Source organism: Tarenaya hassleriana, unplaced genomic scaffold (assembly GCF_000463585.1).
Source record: "Tarenaya hassleriana unplaced genomic scaffold, ASM46358v1 Cleome33, whole genome shotgun sequence".
In the NCBI taxonomy this organism is placed as follows: domain Eukaryota; kingdom Viridiplantae; phylum Streptophyta; class Magnoliopsida; order Brassicales; family Cleomaceae; genus Tarenaya; species Tarenaya hassleriana.
This window is the reverse complement of record NW_010966459.1, coordinates 232,379-248,932: the sequence shown is the minus strand read 5'-3', so window position 1 is coordinate 248,932 and position 16,554 is coordinate 232,379. Positions and strand designations below refer to the sequence as shown.

At 39.5% G+C, this 16,554-nt stretch overlaps 4 protein-coding genes across 5 annotated transcripts; 1 reads left to right on the top strand and 3 right to left on the bottom strand.

The window, feature by feature from the left end:
- The first annotated feature begins 4,729 nt into the window (after positions 1–4,729).
- On the top strand, positions 4,730–8,642 carry LOC104821260. Of its 2 annotated transcripts, none has more exons than XM_010552067.1 (2): positions 4,730–5,168; positions 5,670–8,642. In XM_010552067.1, the coding sequence occupies exon 2, from the start codon at positions 5,702–5,704 to the stop codon at positions 8,318–8,320; it is 2,619 nt and encodes an 872-aa protein (XP_010550369.1). In that variant the 5' UTR covers positions 4,730–5,168; positions 5,670–5,701; the 3' UTR covers positions 8,321–8,642. The 2 variants fall into 2 exon arrangements, with proteins under 2 accessions (XP_010550369.1, XP_010550370.1); XM_010552068.2 differs by lacking the exon at positions 4,730–5,168 and having other exon boundaries at positions 6,001–6,133; positions 6,211–8,642.
- Positions 8,643–10,213: 1,571 nt separating this feature from the next.
- LOC104821259 (protein RKD1-like) lies at positions 10,214–11,012 on the bottom strand. The gene is made up of 2 exons (XM_010552066.1): positions 10,609–11,012; positions 10,214–10,516 (listed from the first exon to the last, which is right to left on the bottom strand). The coding sequence occupies exons 1-2, from the start codon at positions 10,990–10,992 to the stop codon at positions 10,310–10,312; spliced, it is 591 nt and encodes a 196-aa protein (XP_010550368.1). The 5' UTR covers positions 10,993–11,012; the 3' UTR covers positions 10,214–10,309.
- Positions 11,013–12,455: 1,443 nt separating this feature from the next.
- Positions 12,456–14,603, bottom strand: LOC104821258 (putative ethylene-responsive transcription factor ERF121). Its single transcript, XM_010552065.2, has one exon. It carries the CDS (start codon positions 13,884–13,886, stop codon positions 13,167–13,169), a length of 720 nt encoding a protein of 239 aa, XP_010550367.1. The 5' UTR covers positions 13,887–14,603; the 3' UTR covers positions 12,456–13,166.
- LOC104821257 (probable calcium-binding protein CML20) lies at positions 14,603–16,381 on the bottom strand. The gene is made up of 6 exons (XM_010552064.2): positions 16,182–16,381; positions 15,586–15,740; positions 15,448–15,475; positions 15,180–15,332; positions 14,978–15,080; positions 14,603–14,760 (listed from the first exon to the last, which is right to left on the bottom strand). Exons 1-6 carry the CDS (start codon positions 16,182–16,184, stop codon positions 14,696–14,698), a joined length of 507 nt encoding a protein of 168 aa, XP_010550366.1. The 5' UTR covers positions 16,185–16,381; the 3' UTR covers positions 14,603–14,695.
- Positions 16,382–16,554: the final 173 nt, after the last annotated feature.

Sequence of the window (16,554 nt, the reverse complement as noted above, 5' to 3'; positions counted from 1 at the left end):
GGCGGGAGCCACCGCCGACGGGGATGTCTCGGAGGGTGCCGCCGTGGGTCCAGTAGCGGCGGCAGGATTTGCAGAAGTGGCGGGGCTGTGAGAAGTTGTAGTTATTGTAGTAGCAGAACTTGGTGTTGGTGGAGTTGCAGCGAGGGCAAGGAAGCTGCTCCTGATCCGCCGGCGTAGAGCCTGCTCCACCGTGGGGCTTGGGCACCGTTCGCCGCGTCTCACCGGATTCTAGTGGCATTTTCGGAGACAGTGCTTGTCAGGAAGAAAGAGGAGAGCTTGGCGATGAAATGTTGGAACTTTGAGTGTGGATAGGGAGCTTCTGGGTTTTTGTTGCTTAAATGGAGGCAAGGCAGAAAGAGAGAGAAACATGCGCAGATAGATATGAGGAGAGAAGGGGAGCAAATACAGACTTTTGACAGTCTTTGTTGGGTTTATCAGAGGCCACGCTCTCTCTCTCTCTCTCTCTCTCTCTCTCTCTCTCTCTTTCGTTTTTTTTTTTAACTAATTTTTTTTTTGTGTTTTTAGGTTTTTGGTGAACAGTGAAGCCAACTCGACTCAGTTCGGTTCATTTTTTAACGAGTCAATAAAACTTTGACTCATCTCGCTCGCTAATTTTTTGAGTTGAACGAGTCGATTGATCGAACTAAAGATATATATAATATTTTCTATTTCTATTAATTTCTCATTTAATGATAAATAAAAAATAAACATATAAAACTTAAATATCATAAACTAAATAAGAAAACTATTGGTATGATTTCAAAACAAGAAAAAAACAATCCAACAATAGTTCAATCAGAATTCAAAAACAAGTCGACAAGATACTAACAATAATATATATATATATATATGTGTGTGTGTGTGTGTGTATGGTGGTTAGTATATTTTATATATTGATGTATATTAAATGGTCAAAAAAGTATTGCATTCTGGAGAATAATATATAGTTCGACGTGTATACAGAAAGATGACATATATATATGTAGGGTTTCAAAATGTATTTCCGATTCCATGGCAGTAGCCGATAAGCTGTTCAAATCGAAGAAGGACGTGGGATTTGGTCCAATTCATTGGCCACAACTATGCCACGGAAGCCATTAGATCTTATTGGTTAGTTTATGATACGATATTATTATGAAAGTGGCAAATAGACCCCGCAATGTAAGACTAGGAGAGAGAGAATAAAACTGTATCAGTAAACATGTTCAGTTATCACGTGCCGAATAACACGGAAAAGTGTAGGGAAATGCTGCCAAGGAAGGACAGATAGGACGGTCAAAGAGATTGAAAGGCAAAGGCTTGGAGCTTGTCGGCTCGGAAAGGGGACTTATACTATCACAGTGTGAGATTCACGCCCGCCCCTCTTCTCTCTCTCTCTCTCTGTATATGTGTATATGTATACGTATACGTTATGTGTGTATGCATGCATGCATGCATTGTGTGTGTCTGCGTATATATTGGTGCAGTCGTGCTTTCAGTGTTGTCGCTTACGAGATCAAGACGAGTCGTATCAGATTCAGTTGTCTCATATTCAGAAATCAGAAACACTTTCTTCTTCTTCTTGGTCTTATATATATTCCTCCTCTCCTCTGTCTTTTTCCACTTCCACGATTCTCTCTCTAGGGGTACTTCTGTCATTCCAACCCCCAATTGCCTCGCGTTTCTCCTCGTGACTCGTCTATGTAAGGGGTACTTTTGTCATTTTGTGTGATGCGGCGGATACGTATCCATATGCGAATATGGATCTCTTCCTTGCTCTCTGTGCTTAACAAATGGGCCCGATGGGCCCAATCCCATCACAGTTTTGTAATTCAATTTTCACCCCGGATATTAAAAAAAAGAGAAATTTTATATGATAAGTTCCAATTAGATCAAATTATATACAACTTTGTTATCCAGGATGATTGAACATTATATTTCGTAATTAAGTTTCTGTTAACAAGATTAATCATGCGAGGAAATGACAAAAGCATCCGTCCTGAATAAAAATTTAACTATGGCCGATATGTATTTAAACATTATAAAATTTAAATTTGTAGCGACGTAAGGGATCCATTGGGCTTATATGGAGGCCTAAAACTCCGAGACCATTTACAATTTCAATTGAACTTTACGTTTGTAGGTTTTACCAATAGACGGGCCAACCAAATGAATGGCCTATTTGACTATTGGTATAAATTTGAAACATCCAAATTACGTAGCCTTTTAAAATTGCATGGCATTCTCTCACTTCATATAATATATATATATATATATATATATATTATGCATAAGGAGATTACAAAATACAATATGCCAAAATAAAGAAGTGTAGGAACGGATGAGTTGAAATAAAGATGCATGGATTGGTGATTTTACGTGTTAGTGGACGTAAAGGAACGTGTAATGATCGTCCTTTATTTTTTTAAAAAAAAGCCAAAACAATGAATGTGTCTCTTTTCATTTTGTTCCATGTGGTTGTTATTGTGCGTATCGCACGAAACATCCCATTATTTTAAAAAAAATAATTATTATCAAAGCTGAAGTAAACTTTATTGCATGGGCACCTAAATCATAATAATCCACCATATGTCCAATGTAAAAAAGACAATCTAGATAATAATGTTAATAAAATAAATAAAGCGATCCAATAATTAAAGGTCGAACAAATAATACACAACAATTGTGCCAAAAGAGTTCCATCGTTCATTGCGACTGATAAGTGAGCGTCACATCGCTTTGTGTTGCACGTCTTATTCTTATTATTGTTGATATTACAATTACTAAATTTCAGATATTTATATATCCTATTCCAATTTTAACGAATGCCATAGAGAAAGCAAAGCTTTTCGAGTGTTTAAGAATTATTATTATTTTGTTAAAGGTGTTTTAAGAATTATTTGTAGGCAAGATAAGGCGTAAATGATTGCATTCATTGATAAACTATCTATTAAATTAAAAAAATATAAATATTTTAGTATACCATATGCGAAATGGAAACAAAAAAAGAAAGAGTATAAGGTTTTTTTTATAATATTTTTTTTATATATAAATTCATTTGACTTCTAACGTCGAGAATATCGTGCCGCATGAAAAAGCCAAAGGATGGCATGACTTGACGAAGGGTAATTATGTAATTTCATGATGGTTGACTAATGATATCATTATAGTATAAGCTGGTTGGCTCCCGGTGGCTTGTCTTCTATAACGATTGAGTGCACGTTGCATTCCATTTTCCAACATTATTACTCTAACGTCTATACACACATACACACACATATATATATATATATATATAAAGTAAAATTTCAAAATATTCGCAAGACAATGCTTGAATTGGGTACCGAAAATAATTATAACATATTTTTGTGCAATTGTAGCTTTCTTGTGCTCTATCGTTGTTAATTATTACTCCATTCCATATTGAATATAGCAACTGCAACTTTTGAGGTAAGAATAACGAAATATACTTGCATGGCAAGAGACTTTTGAGGTGTATGTGTGTATATAATATATATATATATAAATAGGAGTGGGCCTTTCGGGAAACGGATCGGGTGCGGAACGAGAATGGATCGGTTCGGTTTTTTCGGTTTTACAAAAATAGATACCAATCAGTTTTTATATTATATTCGGTTCGGTTTGGTTTCGGTTTTTATTAAAAAAAGATAGATTTTCTTTAAAAAATTTCGATTCTTCGGAATTTTCTAAAATTCGGTTCGGTTCGATTCTGGAAAATTTAATTTTCTAAAAATAATACTATTCAAAAATTTAGAATAGTTCAGATCGAAAATAGGTACCCTATATATATATACACCTAACTTTAACTTAATCAAAATGTAAAATTTTCTAATCGTGGTGTGGAGCCACATGTTATGGTTATGGATAATAAACAAACCCAACCACCTGTCTCACATCACCTACTGTATTTAATATTTTTTTTTATTCCCGTTGATTTTCTTTCTGATTATCTTTATTTATTTTTATATTTTTGGTCGGCTATGCCTTGGAGATAAATGTGATGCCATAAATACCTTCATAAATGGGTAAGTTGGATCAATAAAATTGGACATTTATTACTACTGACTGGTTTGGTGCGGGCAGATTCTTCGTGCCAGTTTAAAGAAATATAATCTTACACGACCTACAAAAGAATAGATAACCATGGATGATTACTTATGAAAAAGAGGTAATTTATGAATACGAGAAATCTGTTTTTTAAATAAATGTTATCTACAACAATAAACAATTTCCAAGACACCTTAAATAAAAATTTATTTTAAAGTGTTTTGGAAAATGTTTTGGAGTAAAAAAATATCGATTTTGAAGACACCAAATAATTTTGGAATACTCTTTCCGTTTCAAAATAAATGTGTTCTAGATTTTATCATAGTTTTTTTTAAAAAAAATTTAAAAAATATATATCCTTATTAAACCGCATTTTTTAATAAACCACATTTTTATTAATGATCTAATGAAATGAGATGTTTTTAAACAAGGGTAAAATTGAAAACTTTATTAAAAATAAATTGCCTAAAAAATGTAAAATGACATGCATCTAATAAAAAAAAAAGTTTCTAAAATGATATGTATTTGGAAAAGGAAGGGTTATCGTTTTTCTTTAGGCAGTTGTATGGTATCAGAGGGCCAGCTTCTTGCCAGTCTTTTTGACTCTTTAGCTACAAAATTCAGACAAAATGGAAAAAAAAAACACGAAAGAGAAAGCTTTCGTGGGTCCCAATATCGCCAATCAGCAAAGATCTGACATTGAATTTTTAATTCAAATGATCCAACGTTACGTGGATTCGATTGATTTAAAGAAAAATAAAAAGATTGTCGGAACAGCAAAAATAAGGCTCATGTTGTTGTGGAAAGTCAATGACTTTTGCTCACTGTTCGTGAAAGGAGGATGATCATGATAGGTTCCGAGAGGAGAGAGAGAGAGAGATTACAAACGGACACTCAGATTTCTATGTTCTTGTTGCTTGCGATTATTGGATTTTAGTGCTCTGTGTTGGCAATTGTCAAGTGAGGATCTGATGTCAAAGGGGTTAGCTTTGCTTTGATTTCTCTTCCTTTTAACTTTCTCTTCGACAGGGTTTGGTTGAAGGGGTGGGAGAGGGAGCGAGAGAAGCTCATTTACGAGTTTCAGAAGCGAATCATCACGCCATTAGATTCTGAGGAAACAGGTATTATTCTCAAAGTTTCCGTTGGAAGCCCTTGGTTCTGCATTTCAGTTCTGGATTTCTGTCGGAGAGATCTGTTTGGGTGGTTTCTGGTTGTTACCGTCTGTGTCTTGTTCTCGCTCTCTCTGATAGAGCCGGAACCAGGGTTTTGACTTTCTGATCTGTTACCGAATTCTGGGGGGTTCCATCGTGTTCTATTTGTTCAAGTTTGGTTTTTTACCTGATCTGTGGCAAGAGATTCTCTTTCCCTTTTTTTTTTCCCTTTTTGGGTTTGAAATTGAATCCAGTTTAGGGGAAATATCGGCTTGCCTCCTGGGTTCTCTTTCTTATCATCTGAGAATTCCAAATTGGAAACCTTTTTTTGCCTCTCTTTTCTGAAATTTTGGATTAGGGTATCGGAAAAGAAGCAGGTTTGGGACAGGGTTTTTGCCGTATGGACTAAAGTCCCCAGCTTTTATTCCTCTTGCGTTGAGAGCAAAGCCAATCTTACTCTTATCTGATTAGGGTTTGAACTCGTACGATTGGGGAATTCATTCATGCATCTCTCGCTTTGGAAGCCCATTTCCCACTGTGCAGCTCTGGTGCTGGACAAGAAGAGCAGCAGGAAACGAGATGGGTCCGAGTCAACGGCCGTGACGCAGCGAAAACTCCATGAAACCAGACTCCGAGAGGCTCTAGAAGAAGCATCGGAAGATGGGTTGCTCGTCAAATCCCAAGACATCGAAGATGACGAGCCACATGACCAGAGCCTCGGGCGGTCCAGATCACTCGCACGGCTCAACGCTCAACACGAGTTCTTGCGAGCCACGGCCCTCGCGGCTCAGAGAACCTTCGAGTCGGAAGAAGCATTGCCCGCCATTGAAGGAGCCTTCAGCACGTTCCTTACGATGTACCCAAAGTATCGATCTTCTGAAAAGATCGATCGGTTGAGGGAAGATGAGTATTGCCACTTACTATCGCTGCCAAAGGTATGCCTTGACTATTGTGGATTCGGATTGTTCTCGTACGTTCAGACAGTTCGTTATTGGGATTCTTGCACGTTTAGTTTGTCGGAGATAACTGCGAATCTGAGCAATCATGCCCTTTACGGTGGTGCTGAGCCTGGAACTGTGGAACATGACATAAAGACTAGGATAATGGATTACTTGAACATTCCTGAGAGTGAGTACGGTCTCGTGTTTACGGTTAGCCGTGGTTCTGCATTCAAGTTGCTAGCTGAGTCATATCCGTTCCACACGAACAAGAAGCTTCTGACAATGTTTGATCACGAGAGCCAATCGGTGAGTTGGATGGCTCAGAGTGCCCGGGAGAAAGGTGCCAAGGTTTCTAGCGCTTGGTTCAAGTGGCCAACCCTTCGGCTCTGTTCCATGGATCTGAAGAAGCAAATCTTGAGTAAGAAGAAGAGGAAGAAGGATTCTGCAACCGGTTTGTTTGTGTTTCCTGTTCAATCTCGGGTCACGGGTTCTAAGTACTCGTACCAATGGATGGCACTGGCTCAGCAGAACAATTGGCATGTCCTTCTTGATGCTGGAGCATTGGGTCCTAAAGATATGGACTCCCTTGGGTTATCTCTGTTCCGTCCGGACTTTATCATCACTTCGTTTTATCGTGTTTTTGGGTATGACCCGACTGGATTTGGTTGTCTCTTGATCAAGAAATCTGTGATGAGTGGCTTACAGAGTCAATCTGGGAAAACTAGTTCGGGTATCGTGAAGATCACACCCCACTATCCTTTGTATCTCAGCGGTTCCATGGACGGGTTGGAAGATTTGATGGGGATTGAAGATCAGGATGTTGCCATAAATGGCGAGAAGGCCTCGGGAAATCGCCAAGGTTCTCAAATGCCTGCGTTTTCTGGTGCATTCACTTCAGCTCAAGTGCAGGATGTTTACGAGACAGAAATGAGTCAGGACGTTGGTTCTGATAGAGATGGTACCAGCACTATATTCGAGGAAGAAACTGAGAGTATCTCTGTCGGGGAACTGATTAAAAGTCCAGTTTTCAGCGAGGACGAGTCTTCTGACAACTCGTTCTGGATTGATCTGGGTCAGAGTCCGGCTGGTTCTGATAATGCTGGTCAGCTCATCCAGAAACGGGCTTCTCATAAACCGGCATCGAAACGTAACAGTAATGGCAAAGATTCAAATGCAGGGCAAAATGGTGGCGACCATGTCCTCTCGTTTGATGCTGCTGTTTTATCGGTTTCACAAGAAGTGGGCAATGTCGAAGAAGATAAATCAGACAGAGCTAACCAAAGAGACATAAGTGGATTGCAGGTTCATGAGATTGAAGAAGGAGAAACCGACGAGCCAGTTCCTTCTCATTCAGTGGAAAATGGCTCAACCTCTGAAATCAAAGAGAGTGCAATAAGAAGAGAAACCGAGGGTGAATTTAGGTTGTTAGGAGGAAGGGACAAGAGCAGATACAATGGTGGGAGGCTTCTTCTTGCTCATGAAGATGAACATCCCAGCAAACGAAGAGTATCTTTTACATTAGAAGATCAGGCCAGACATAGTTTTGAACCTGGAGAACCGTCAGCCATCAGTCTCGGTGACGAGGATGAAGATGAATATGGGAGCAATCCAGATTACGGCGATGGACAAGAATGGGACGAGAGCAGGGAACCCGAGGTAATTTGCAGGCACCTCGATCATGTTAACATGTTGGGCCTCAACAAAACCACCACAAGACTCCGATTTCTCTTAAACTGGCTCGTGACCTCTCTGCTCCAGCTAAGGCTGCCTAGTTCAGAATCAGAAAGAGGGCACCTAAATCTTGTTCAGATCTATGGTCCAAAGATAAAATACGAGCGTGGGTCATCGGTGGCGTTCAACGTGAGAGATGTGAACGGTAAGATGGTTCATCCCGAGATAGTGCAGAAACTAGCTGAAAGAGAATGCATTTCACTTGGCATTGGTTACCTTAGTCACATAAGGATATTGGATAGCCGGAAAGAAGATTCGAGCGTGTGGAAGCCGGTGGGAAACGGGTTTATACGAGTGGAGGTAGTCACAGCTTCTCTCGGGTTCTTGACAAACTTTGAAGATGTTTATAAGCTGTGGGCTTTTGTGGCTAAGTTCCTAAACCCTGGGTTTGCAAAAGAGGGTACACTCCCAACCGTTGAAGAAGAAGAAGAAGAAGAAGAAGAAGATTGAGGAACGCATAAAAATTGAGATGGTCTTTTTTTTCCACATCTGATGTATGTAAATGTGCCAGCTTATTTCCAGGAACACAGTGTTCGTGTATGGTTCTGAGAGTATACAATAGCAGGGGAAGACGGCGGAAGTTCATTCCCATGCTATTCTTGAAGCGTCTCGAATGAAAGAACAATCCATTTCCATCGATTTTTTTTTTTTTTTTTTCGGATTCCCTGGTCTTTACAGAATCATTGTAGAGTTGTGTATAGAACACGTTTTTTTTCCACATTCTCTGGGGAACAGAACTATAGTTTGGAACTGGATGATGTGACTTACGTTATTCTGCTGCAACCTTGTACACAGACGGCAGCATTTGCGTCAATGGAACTAAAGATACGGACTTTCTCGGATGGATTGCAATGGTAGAGGTTAGAAATGTTGAAAGCGGTACCAAACATTGATGGATGAACTTGGGGAGAAGGAGAGAGAGATGTCAAGTGACGAAAGAGTTTGTCTTTATGTTTCGTTGGACCTTGTCAGACAATGGACATTGATTCTCTCTCCTCTTCATACGATTTTTGTTTTACTATCTTCTCCTCAAAACTCGACTAAGAAAGAATTAGTAGTGAGGCTTTCTGCCCGACGATCCGCCCCCTCTGCTTCGTCGTCTCCCTCGCGGCGCACGTTAGCCACCGTCGTCTTTATCATGCGCTCGCCAGCGGAGGTAACCTAGGTACCCTACGCATCGCTTCACCTGCATTCTCTGCTCCATCGAACTGATGAATACATAGGAAACCCTAATTCGCCTCTACGACCACATTGAATTTGTCTTACTCCGCGGGTTGTTCATTTCCTATTACCATTGATTGAATCCGGGATTGATCGTTAGCTTTTTATCTTTTGATCAGGGAGATTCTACGATCCAATCAAATTCCATCATTCGTGACCGTAGCAGATTTATGGTGGCAGACAGGAAAGGACCTGCGGACGAATTTGTGGCGAGGAAATCAGATCTAGGTTTAAGGTTCGATGCGTTGGAGGGGATCGGGGACAGCCGGAAGCCGGACATGGCCAATCATGGAGTAGGGGCAATGATTCCGACTCGAGAGAGAGATGCCTCGCAGAGACGAGCAAACGGTTTTTTTTACCCAAATAACCCACTTGATTGGATTGGATAGCATCTATTTCATCTGTACACCATCGAAAACATAACACATTTTTTTTCCTACGAAAAGACAAAATTACTCTTAATGAATTACGATATTTATCCGTTCGAAAACAATTTCGTTATTACGACTTCGTAATTAAATCTAAATATAGTTACAACTGATTCTAAAAAAGGTGGCAAAAAATCATCTGTCTTATTTTTAGTTATATATCAGTTATATGTTAGTCGTAATAAAGTCACAAAAAAATAAAACGAAAAGGGTATTTTAGACTTTTCCCACCGAAAAGTGGGTTAAAATTGAAAAAAAAAATTGTTTTTTTGGATGGTGTACACTGAAATAGATGCGACCCAAATGGGTTATCTGGGTGATTTTTCCGGATCAAACGATGGTTTTTATCCGAAAGGCGAGAAGGGTTTGGATCCATTTTGTTGGCCTAATGGGCCGATTAAAGCCCAAATTATTAAATCCAACGGTCCGTATATTGTTTCTTTTTCAACGGTCCAGATTGAATCTCATTCTGCATCTCTCTCCCTCACCGTGAACATGACACTAAAATGCTCAGACCAGTTCTCCGTTTAAAGATGAAGCTGTATTTTTCGTATTTAATATTTTAATTTCATATATTCCTTAATCGGGGACAACACACAGTGTTTAGGCATTGGTCTTAAAAAGAAAAAAAAAATGAAACAGTGGGAGAGATAAGCGATGAGATACGAGATCCATTACATGACAAAGTCCGAGATCCGTTAGTATTTGCATGAGAATGGCCCTAAAACAACCATTAAACCCACAAAATTAAATTAAAAAACGAAAAAAGAGGAAGAGATGAAAGCCGCCATCAGAAGAAGGAAGAAGATGATGAGGCAGAGGACATGAGACGTTTCCGCTTGTAATTAGCTTTGAAACATGCCTGTCTTAAGCGCTTAGTCTTGTCCTCAAACTCCATATCTGGAAGCTCCTCTATCTTCTTCTTCTCCTTCTCCAGTATCTCCACTGCGTTCCTCAGTTTCCCCCCATTCTCTTCCCCTTCCATCTTCCCCAGCTCCTATACATACATACATGGTTCGCACGCAGTATAGTGTGTGTGTGTGTGTATATATATAGTCATATACGAAATCTGATTTAACGTTTAATTACCTGGACATTGCTGATTAGGGTTTGGAGGCTCATGAGCTTGCGGTGAGGCCAACGACGAATACCCAATTCACGACATCTCTTCTTCAAGAGAGTTAAGCCTATGTTCAGTTCCCTTGCTGCTTGAGTTATCGGCATATAAAAGTACCTTGAGATTATTTCCCTCGTCAACATCTTTGAAACAGGACAGATGTTCGTACTGTCCGTATCATCCTTGCATCTCTTACTGATTTTTCTGGTCTTGGCCGACTCTTTCCTCATGTTTTCTTCGATTTTCTCCAACACACAACCATCTTCTTCTTTGTTGTGTTCCTGAAACAGTACTGAGAGCTCGTCTCCGTAGGGCTCGGCCGGATAACCCGTTAAATCTACATCACAACCCAGCATGATCTGATGAGTGCTACATACATATATATACACATGTTATAGGCCTATAAATGCTATATATATGTAAACATTTGTCTATATATAGACCCTGAGACAAGTTATATACGTATATATGCATGCATGTTAGGTCTATGATACATGTTCATGTGTATATACATGTACATTTTTACCTTGAGGCAACTGAGATATTGGTTCGAGTTCAAGTGGCGCGGGGAAAATGTTATCAATCGCAAAACTTGTGGTGAAGGGAATAGCGTCGAAGCCAAAGTCATCTTCAGCACAAACTCCATTTGTCCAGTCCCCGAAAGGATTAATAACGAGCGCACTGCACCACGTGACAAAACACACCCATAATCATAAAAACAGATTAACTCTTTTCTTTTTCTTTTGTATAATGCATTCGAAATTATAATATGCTTTGATTGAAATTATAACATGTTCATCATGAGCATAAAAAAACGATTTGTTGCTTCTGTCAATGTACGTTATGTTCTTTCTTTCTCTGAAGTAGATTGGCATGCACCGTTCTTTTGGAGAGAGAGAGAGAGAGGATGAAGAAACATCAAATGTTACGGAGTAATGGGCAGAACTATAACTCTGAATCTAAATGGACAAAACATGCAAAATGGTGAAGTGAACTACCTGTAATCATCAGAGGAAAATGGCTGGTTAGGAAACGGAAAAGAAATTTCCTCTTTGGAGAAGAGCTCGCACTCGTAATGTTCAGACCAGCCGGTTATCGGTGTAGCCATTTCGAGAGAGAGAGAGAGCGAGATGAAGAGAGAGAATGTTAGAGAGAGAGAGAGAGAGAGAGAGAGAGAGAGAGAGAGCTCGCAGTGTTCTTACGAAATTTGAGGAAGAAAACGAATCGTGTACATGTGCGCATATATATGCATTGGAATGTATAAGCATGTGTGTGTATAGAGAGAGGGAGAGGTATTCATGATGAGAGAAGTGGGAAGTGACTACTTACGTCTCTTGGAGATGGTGAGATTGTGAGTTACGAGTAATTAATAGGTGGAAATGATTAATGGTAATTATTTCTACTATTAGGGATAAGCTGCCAATTTATTTCTAATTATTTCTTCTAATAGCCTCAACTTGTAAACGTTCGATAGGCTTTATGTTCCCATCATCTCTTCTCTTTCTCCCATGCAAGATTTCATAACCTCTTTTCTGTTTTCTTGCTCCAAGAGATACACTTTCACAAGTAATATGTAACACAACTATACATGCTCATATATACATATACATATATATATATATATACACACACATATGATTTATAGCACATATTTGTCTACGTGACGAAAATCCCGCCGAGCCGTGCTCATAATCGTAGATGGTTGAACAAAACTTCTGCTATAACTTTATATATGCTGATTTTTTAATTAAATAATAATCATTGGTTCGTCGACTAGGGGATATGCTATTTTATACACACATATTCTTCTTAACGCATCTGCTTTTTGGCATATTAAAGCACGTAACAAATTATAGAGGATATTTTCCAACAACTCATCCAAGAAAAAAAGAGAGGTTACAAACTTACAACACTAATTAATCGCAAACGGGAGTTACATTTTGATCTTAATTAACAGGAGGTTGTGGGTTCTTTTATTTAGCGCTCGCTAATAATTAGTGGGAGTTTAATCCATATTATTACTCGTTAAACTTGATCACATACCTGCTCGAAACGGAAAATAAAACAATCATATTCTCACAGCCCATTTAAATTTGATTACATACATTGTCATAGTGTTTTTTTTTTTAACAAAAATATGATTAAACTTTACCCAAGATGGCTAGACAGATCAAAACGAAATCAAAGTTTTCAAGCCCACCTTTATAATCAATAATGAAAGACAAAAACGAGAGAGAGAAAAACAATAAAAATCACGTGCTTCATTTCAAAGCCAAGCAAATTTCGGCTTTGTCTTATTAGGTCTCATCTCAAGAGTATACTGAACTTCGAAAGTCAAAAAGTCAACACACTCTTGCCATGATACCAACTCAACGATTTTACGTATATAACTGAAACGCAATTCACCCATTCACCCGCTATTAAACACTACGAATCCACAGAGATTGAATGCGTAAAACATTCTATAATACGTACACACGTCACGCCCTCGTTCATCGATATATGAACTTATATATATTTACTTCACTTTTCAATCCATTTCAAGCAATCTTCTCATCTCATCGACATCAAAATTCTGCCACCATGAACCTTCTCCATCGTCTTCTTCTTGATTGTCACCGGCTGTTTGATTCTCCGACGGTGGGTTCGCCTCCGGGAGGCGTCTGTCTCCGGCGGCCGCCAACTGAGCCGCCGCCGCCTCGTTATAAGCACGCACCGCCATCTCCGGCGTGGGGAAGGTCCCCAACCACCTCTTAGATCTGCCACGTGGATCCCATATCTCCGCCGACCATTTCCCCGACGGCCTCCGCCTCACTCCTTTGTACTTCACCTCACCATCGTGCTTCTCCTCCGAACCCATGATCTCGAAAGGTGCTGCCATGGCGGTCAAAGGCAGTGGTGACGGCGTTTCACATGCAGTGCCGGATATCACCTTTATAAAGGCAGAGACCATGATCTCATTCTCCTGCTCACATCGTGCCATGTAATGCGGCGACCACAAGGTCGATGATGATGATCCAACAGAGGCAGAGGACGAAGACGGATCCGGAAAAGTTGGGACCCAGCTGATGTTTTGTCTAGAAGAGGGGTTGTTTCGTGAAGAATCTATCATCTCGTGGTCATACAGCTGGAAATAAGAAGAAAAAGGAGCAGAAGTACAAGAAAGAGGATAAGAAGAGGAGGAAGAAGAAGGAATAGGGGCTAAGTTTCCATTCTTCCTAGAAGATGGATTATTTCCGGGAAAATCCATACTGTTGTTGTGAGGGCGGGAGCAAGAAAGGGAATGATGGATTTGAAATAATAAAAAATTAAGGGTTTAAGCTTTTTATATGAGAGGATGAGGCATGTCTTTTAGAATCCAAATCTGAATCCAATGTGGGGTCGGATTTTGAAGCGTTCTTCTCAGAAGACCCATCTGGCAAGAGAGCGTGTGATTTCACACGAGCACCAAAACTACGTCGGACACAAAATATCCTATGTTCTATTACGCAATAATGCAACGCACCCACAACTTTAGGACCATTTCTTTATGAACGATTTTTTCTATTCACACAGCTAATTACACAGCATATTCCAGACATTGACATCCCAAACTTTACGGGGCCATCTAATTGTTGTTAAGATTAGAGTTTTAGTTTCTTTCTAAAAAAAAAGAAATCGACATATACATATATGTATGGCGCATGTATCTACTTTTAGAACTCTCCTTTTGAGTTGACTCGCGCGTGTATTTTACACTTTCGTCGTTATCGACGGTCTTGGCCTTCTTACTGTCCTCGTCGGCAACCAATCCGAAGCTGTCCGTAGTGACCAAAATCATGCAACTTTTAATTTTTCGCCGACAAATTTTGCCGACTCATACAAAAGCGACCATTTCAATGATTTCACGTCACGACGCCCTTTGACGTAGAGCATGACGAACGAGAGAGAGAGAGAGAGAGAGAGATTGCATTTCAAAAGTTATACTAATCATGAAGATAGCGAGTGCTTGCATACATAGTGTAAGAGCATGTATCTTGAACAGTAGGATGTACGTATTATTACAACATGGTATCGCTCTTAGAACCCGTACGCAGTTCTCTTCATCATCCTTACGAACTCGTCCATGTTCACCTCTCCATCATCTGCAATTTTTCCCCGCAAGAAAAATCGTCCGTTTCAAGAATCAATTCAAGCATGCTAAGAAAGCAAACACCATTATATATGGATATTCCAGTGAAATAACATGTTTTTTTCAGCAAATAAAGCTGCTAGATTTTCAAGAAACAATCATCATATCATAGAGCAGTGATGCTACTATTATGATAAGCAAGGGAACAAGAAAAGAGGGTTTAGACTTACGGTCACGATCAGCTTCTTCGATCATCTCCCGGATCTCAGCATCTGTGAATTTTTCGCCTAATTCCTTTCCTATGCGTTTGATATCGTCAGCAGATATCTTCCCCTGCAAAATCAAGAACATAAGAAAAAGAAGCCAGCCTGAGTTATTTTTTCTTGGTAATAAGGAACATCCCCAACAAAAATGGAACTAAGTTGTACACACATTCTTGTCCAGATCAATGATCTGGAACGCCTTGGACAGCTCTTCCTTTGTGTCCCTTTCACCAATCTTTGCAGTCATCATATGTTCAAACTCATCATAATCTATAGCTCCACTTCCGTCCTTGTCGACATCAGCTATCATTTTGTTGATTTGCTACAATATGATACGACGGGTGGGAATCAAAACAGAAGTATCGGATACCAGGATGACAAGGAAAGAGGAAAACCCGAGCTGGAGATCCGAAGAAACAGAGAAAGATATACGATACCTCTTCGGTCATTTCAAAACCGAGAGCCCTATCATATGGAAATTTCAGAGTGATATTTAGTAACATTTCCATAATTTCGAATCAGTGAATCTGAAAGAAGTAGGAAGGAACAACACTGATAACAAATCCAGAATATACCTCATAGCAACGTTAAGTTCTTTAGCATCGATAGTGCCAGATCCATCTGTATCGAATAGCTCGAAAGCTTCTCTGATCTCTTGCTTCTTCTGCTGTGTCAATCCATGGTGACGTCTGGGTTTCTCTTTCCTTGAAACACCTCTGTACATACCCGACTGCCCACATGAAAATTCAACACGTATGAACAGCCACACATCATCAACTAAGCAATTCGTAACAATTCAAATTCATAAATTAGCTAAATTTGAAGACGGAATATGAAGTTTCATCTCTTAGAAAACCTAAATCAGCGAAAAGGGCTTCGATTTCTTGCCAAATCTTCAACCCTAACGCAATTATGCCGGTCCCGACGAGAACCCTAAAAATTGAATCTACAAAAACCCTAATTTCTTCAACCCAGAATGCATTAGCAATTCCTTTTTCAGAATGCATTAGCAATTCCTTTTTCATATTTCCTGAATCCCAAACCGCAATCGTCGCTTAACAGCGGAAACCCTCGCCCGATCCCAAGGAATTGCTAATCTTACAGGAAGAACAAATTCGAATCGACAAAAAGAAAATAGAAGCAACAGAGTATTATTTTCAGAAAGACCCACCATTTCTTCTTCAAACGAAAAGATCACGACGCCGATCACACCGGAGAAAGGACGAACAATCGACTTTCCTCTGCACTCCACACTTCGGATTCGCGGAGAAATAATCTCAGCGTTTTTCTCCTCTCCTCGCTGTAACGCGATAAAGCCCAAATCCCAAGTTCCAATCCCAGTTTGGGCCCAGTCCACGTATGACTTACGGGCTCATTGTTGCTTTTATATGTCGCAATAACGATTTTTATATGATATAAATGTTATTTTGTCTATTGATTAAATTGTAATTGAGTACAAAGGAAATTATATTGTAACCCTTTCCATTACTATTCAAAATAAGAAAAATAGGAATTATTACAGTATCATTTCGTATCCTACACGA

Coding starts and splice junctions, on each gene's coding strand:
- LOC104821260 (XM_010552067.1), top strand. CDS start 5,702: ATGCATCTCTCGCTTTGGAAGCCCATTTCCCACTGTGCAGCTCTGGTG.
- LOC104821259 (XM_010552066.1), bottom strand. CDS start 10,992: ATGCTGGGTTGTGATGTAGATTTAACGGGTTATCCGGCCGAGCCCTAC. Junction 10,517..10,608: donor CCCTAATCAGCAATGTCCAG/GTAATTAAACGT, acceptor ATGTATGTATAG/GAGCTGGGGAAGATGGAAGG.
- LOC104821258 (XM_010552065.2), bottom strand. CDS start 13,886: ATGGATTTTCCCGGAAATAATCCATCTTCTAGGAAGAATGGAAACTTA.
- LOC104821257 (XM_010552064.2), bottom strand. Junction 15,476..15,585: donor GAACTTAACGTTGCTATGAG/GTATATTCTGGA, acceptor TCCATATGATAG/GGCTCTCGGTTTTGAAATGA. Junction 14,761..14,977: donor CGAAGAAGCTGATCGTGACC/GTAAGTCTAAAC, acceptor GAAAAATTGCAG/ATGATGGAGAGGTGAACATG.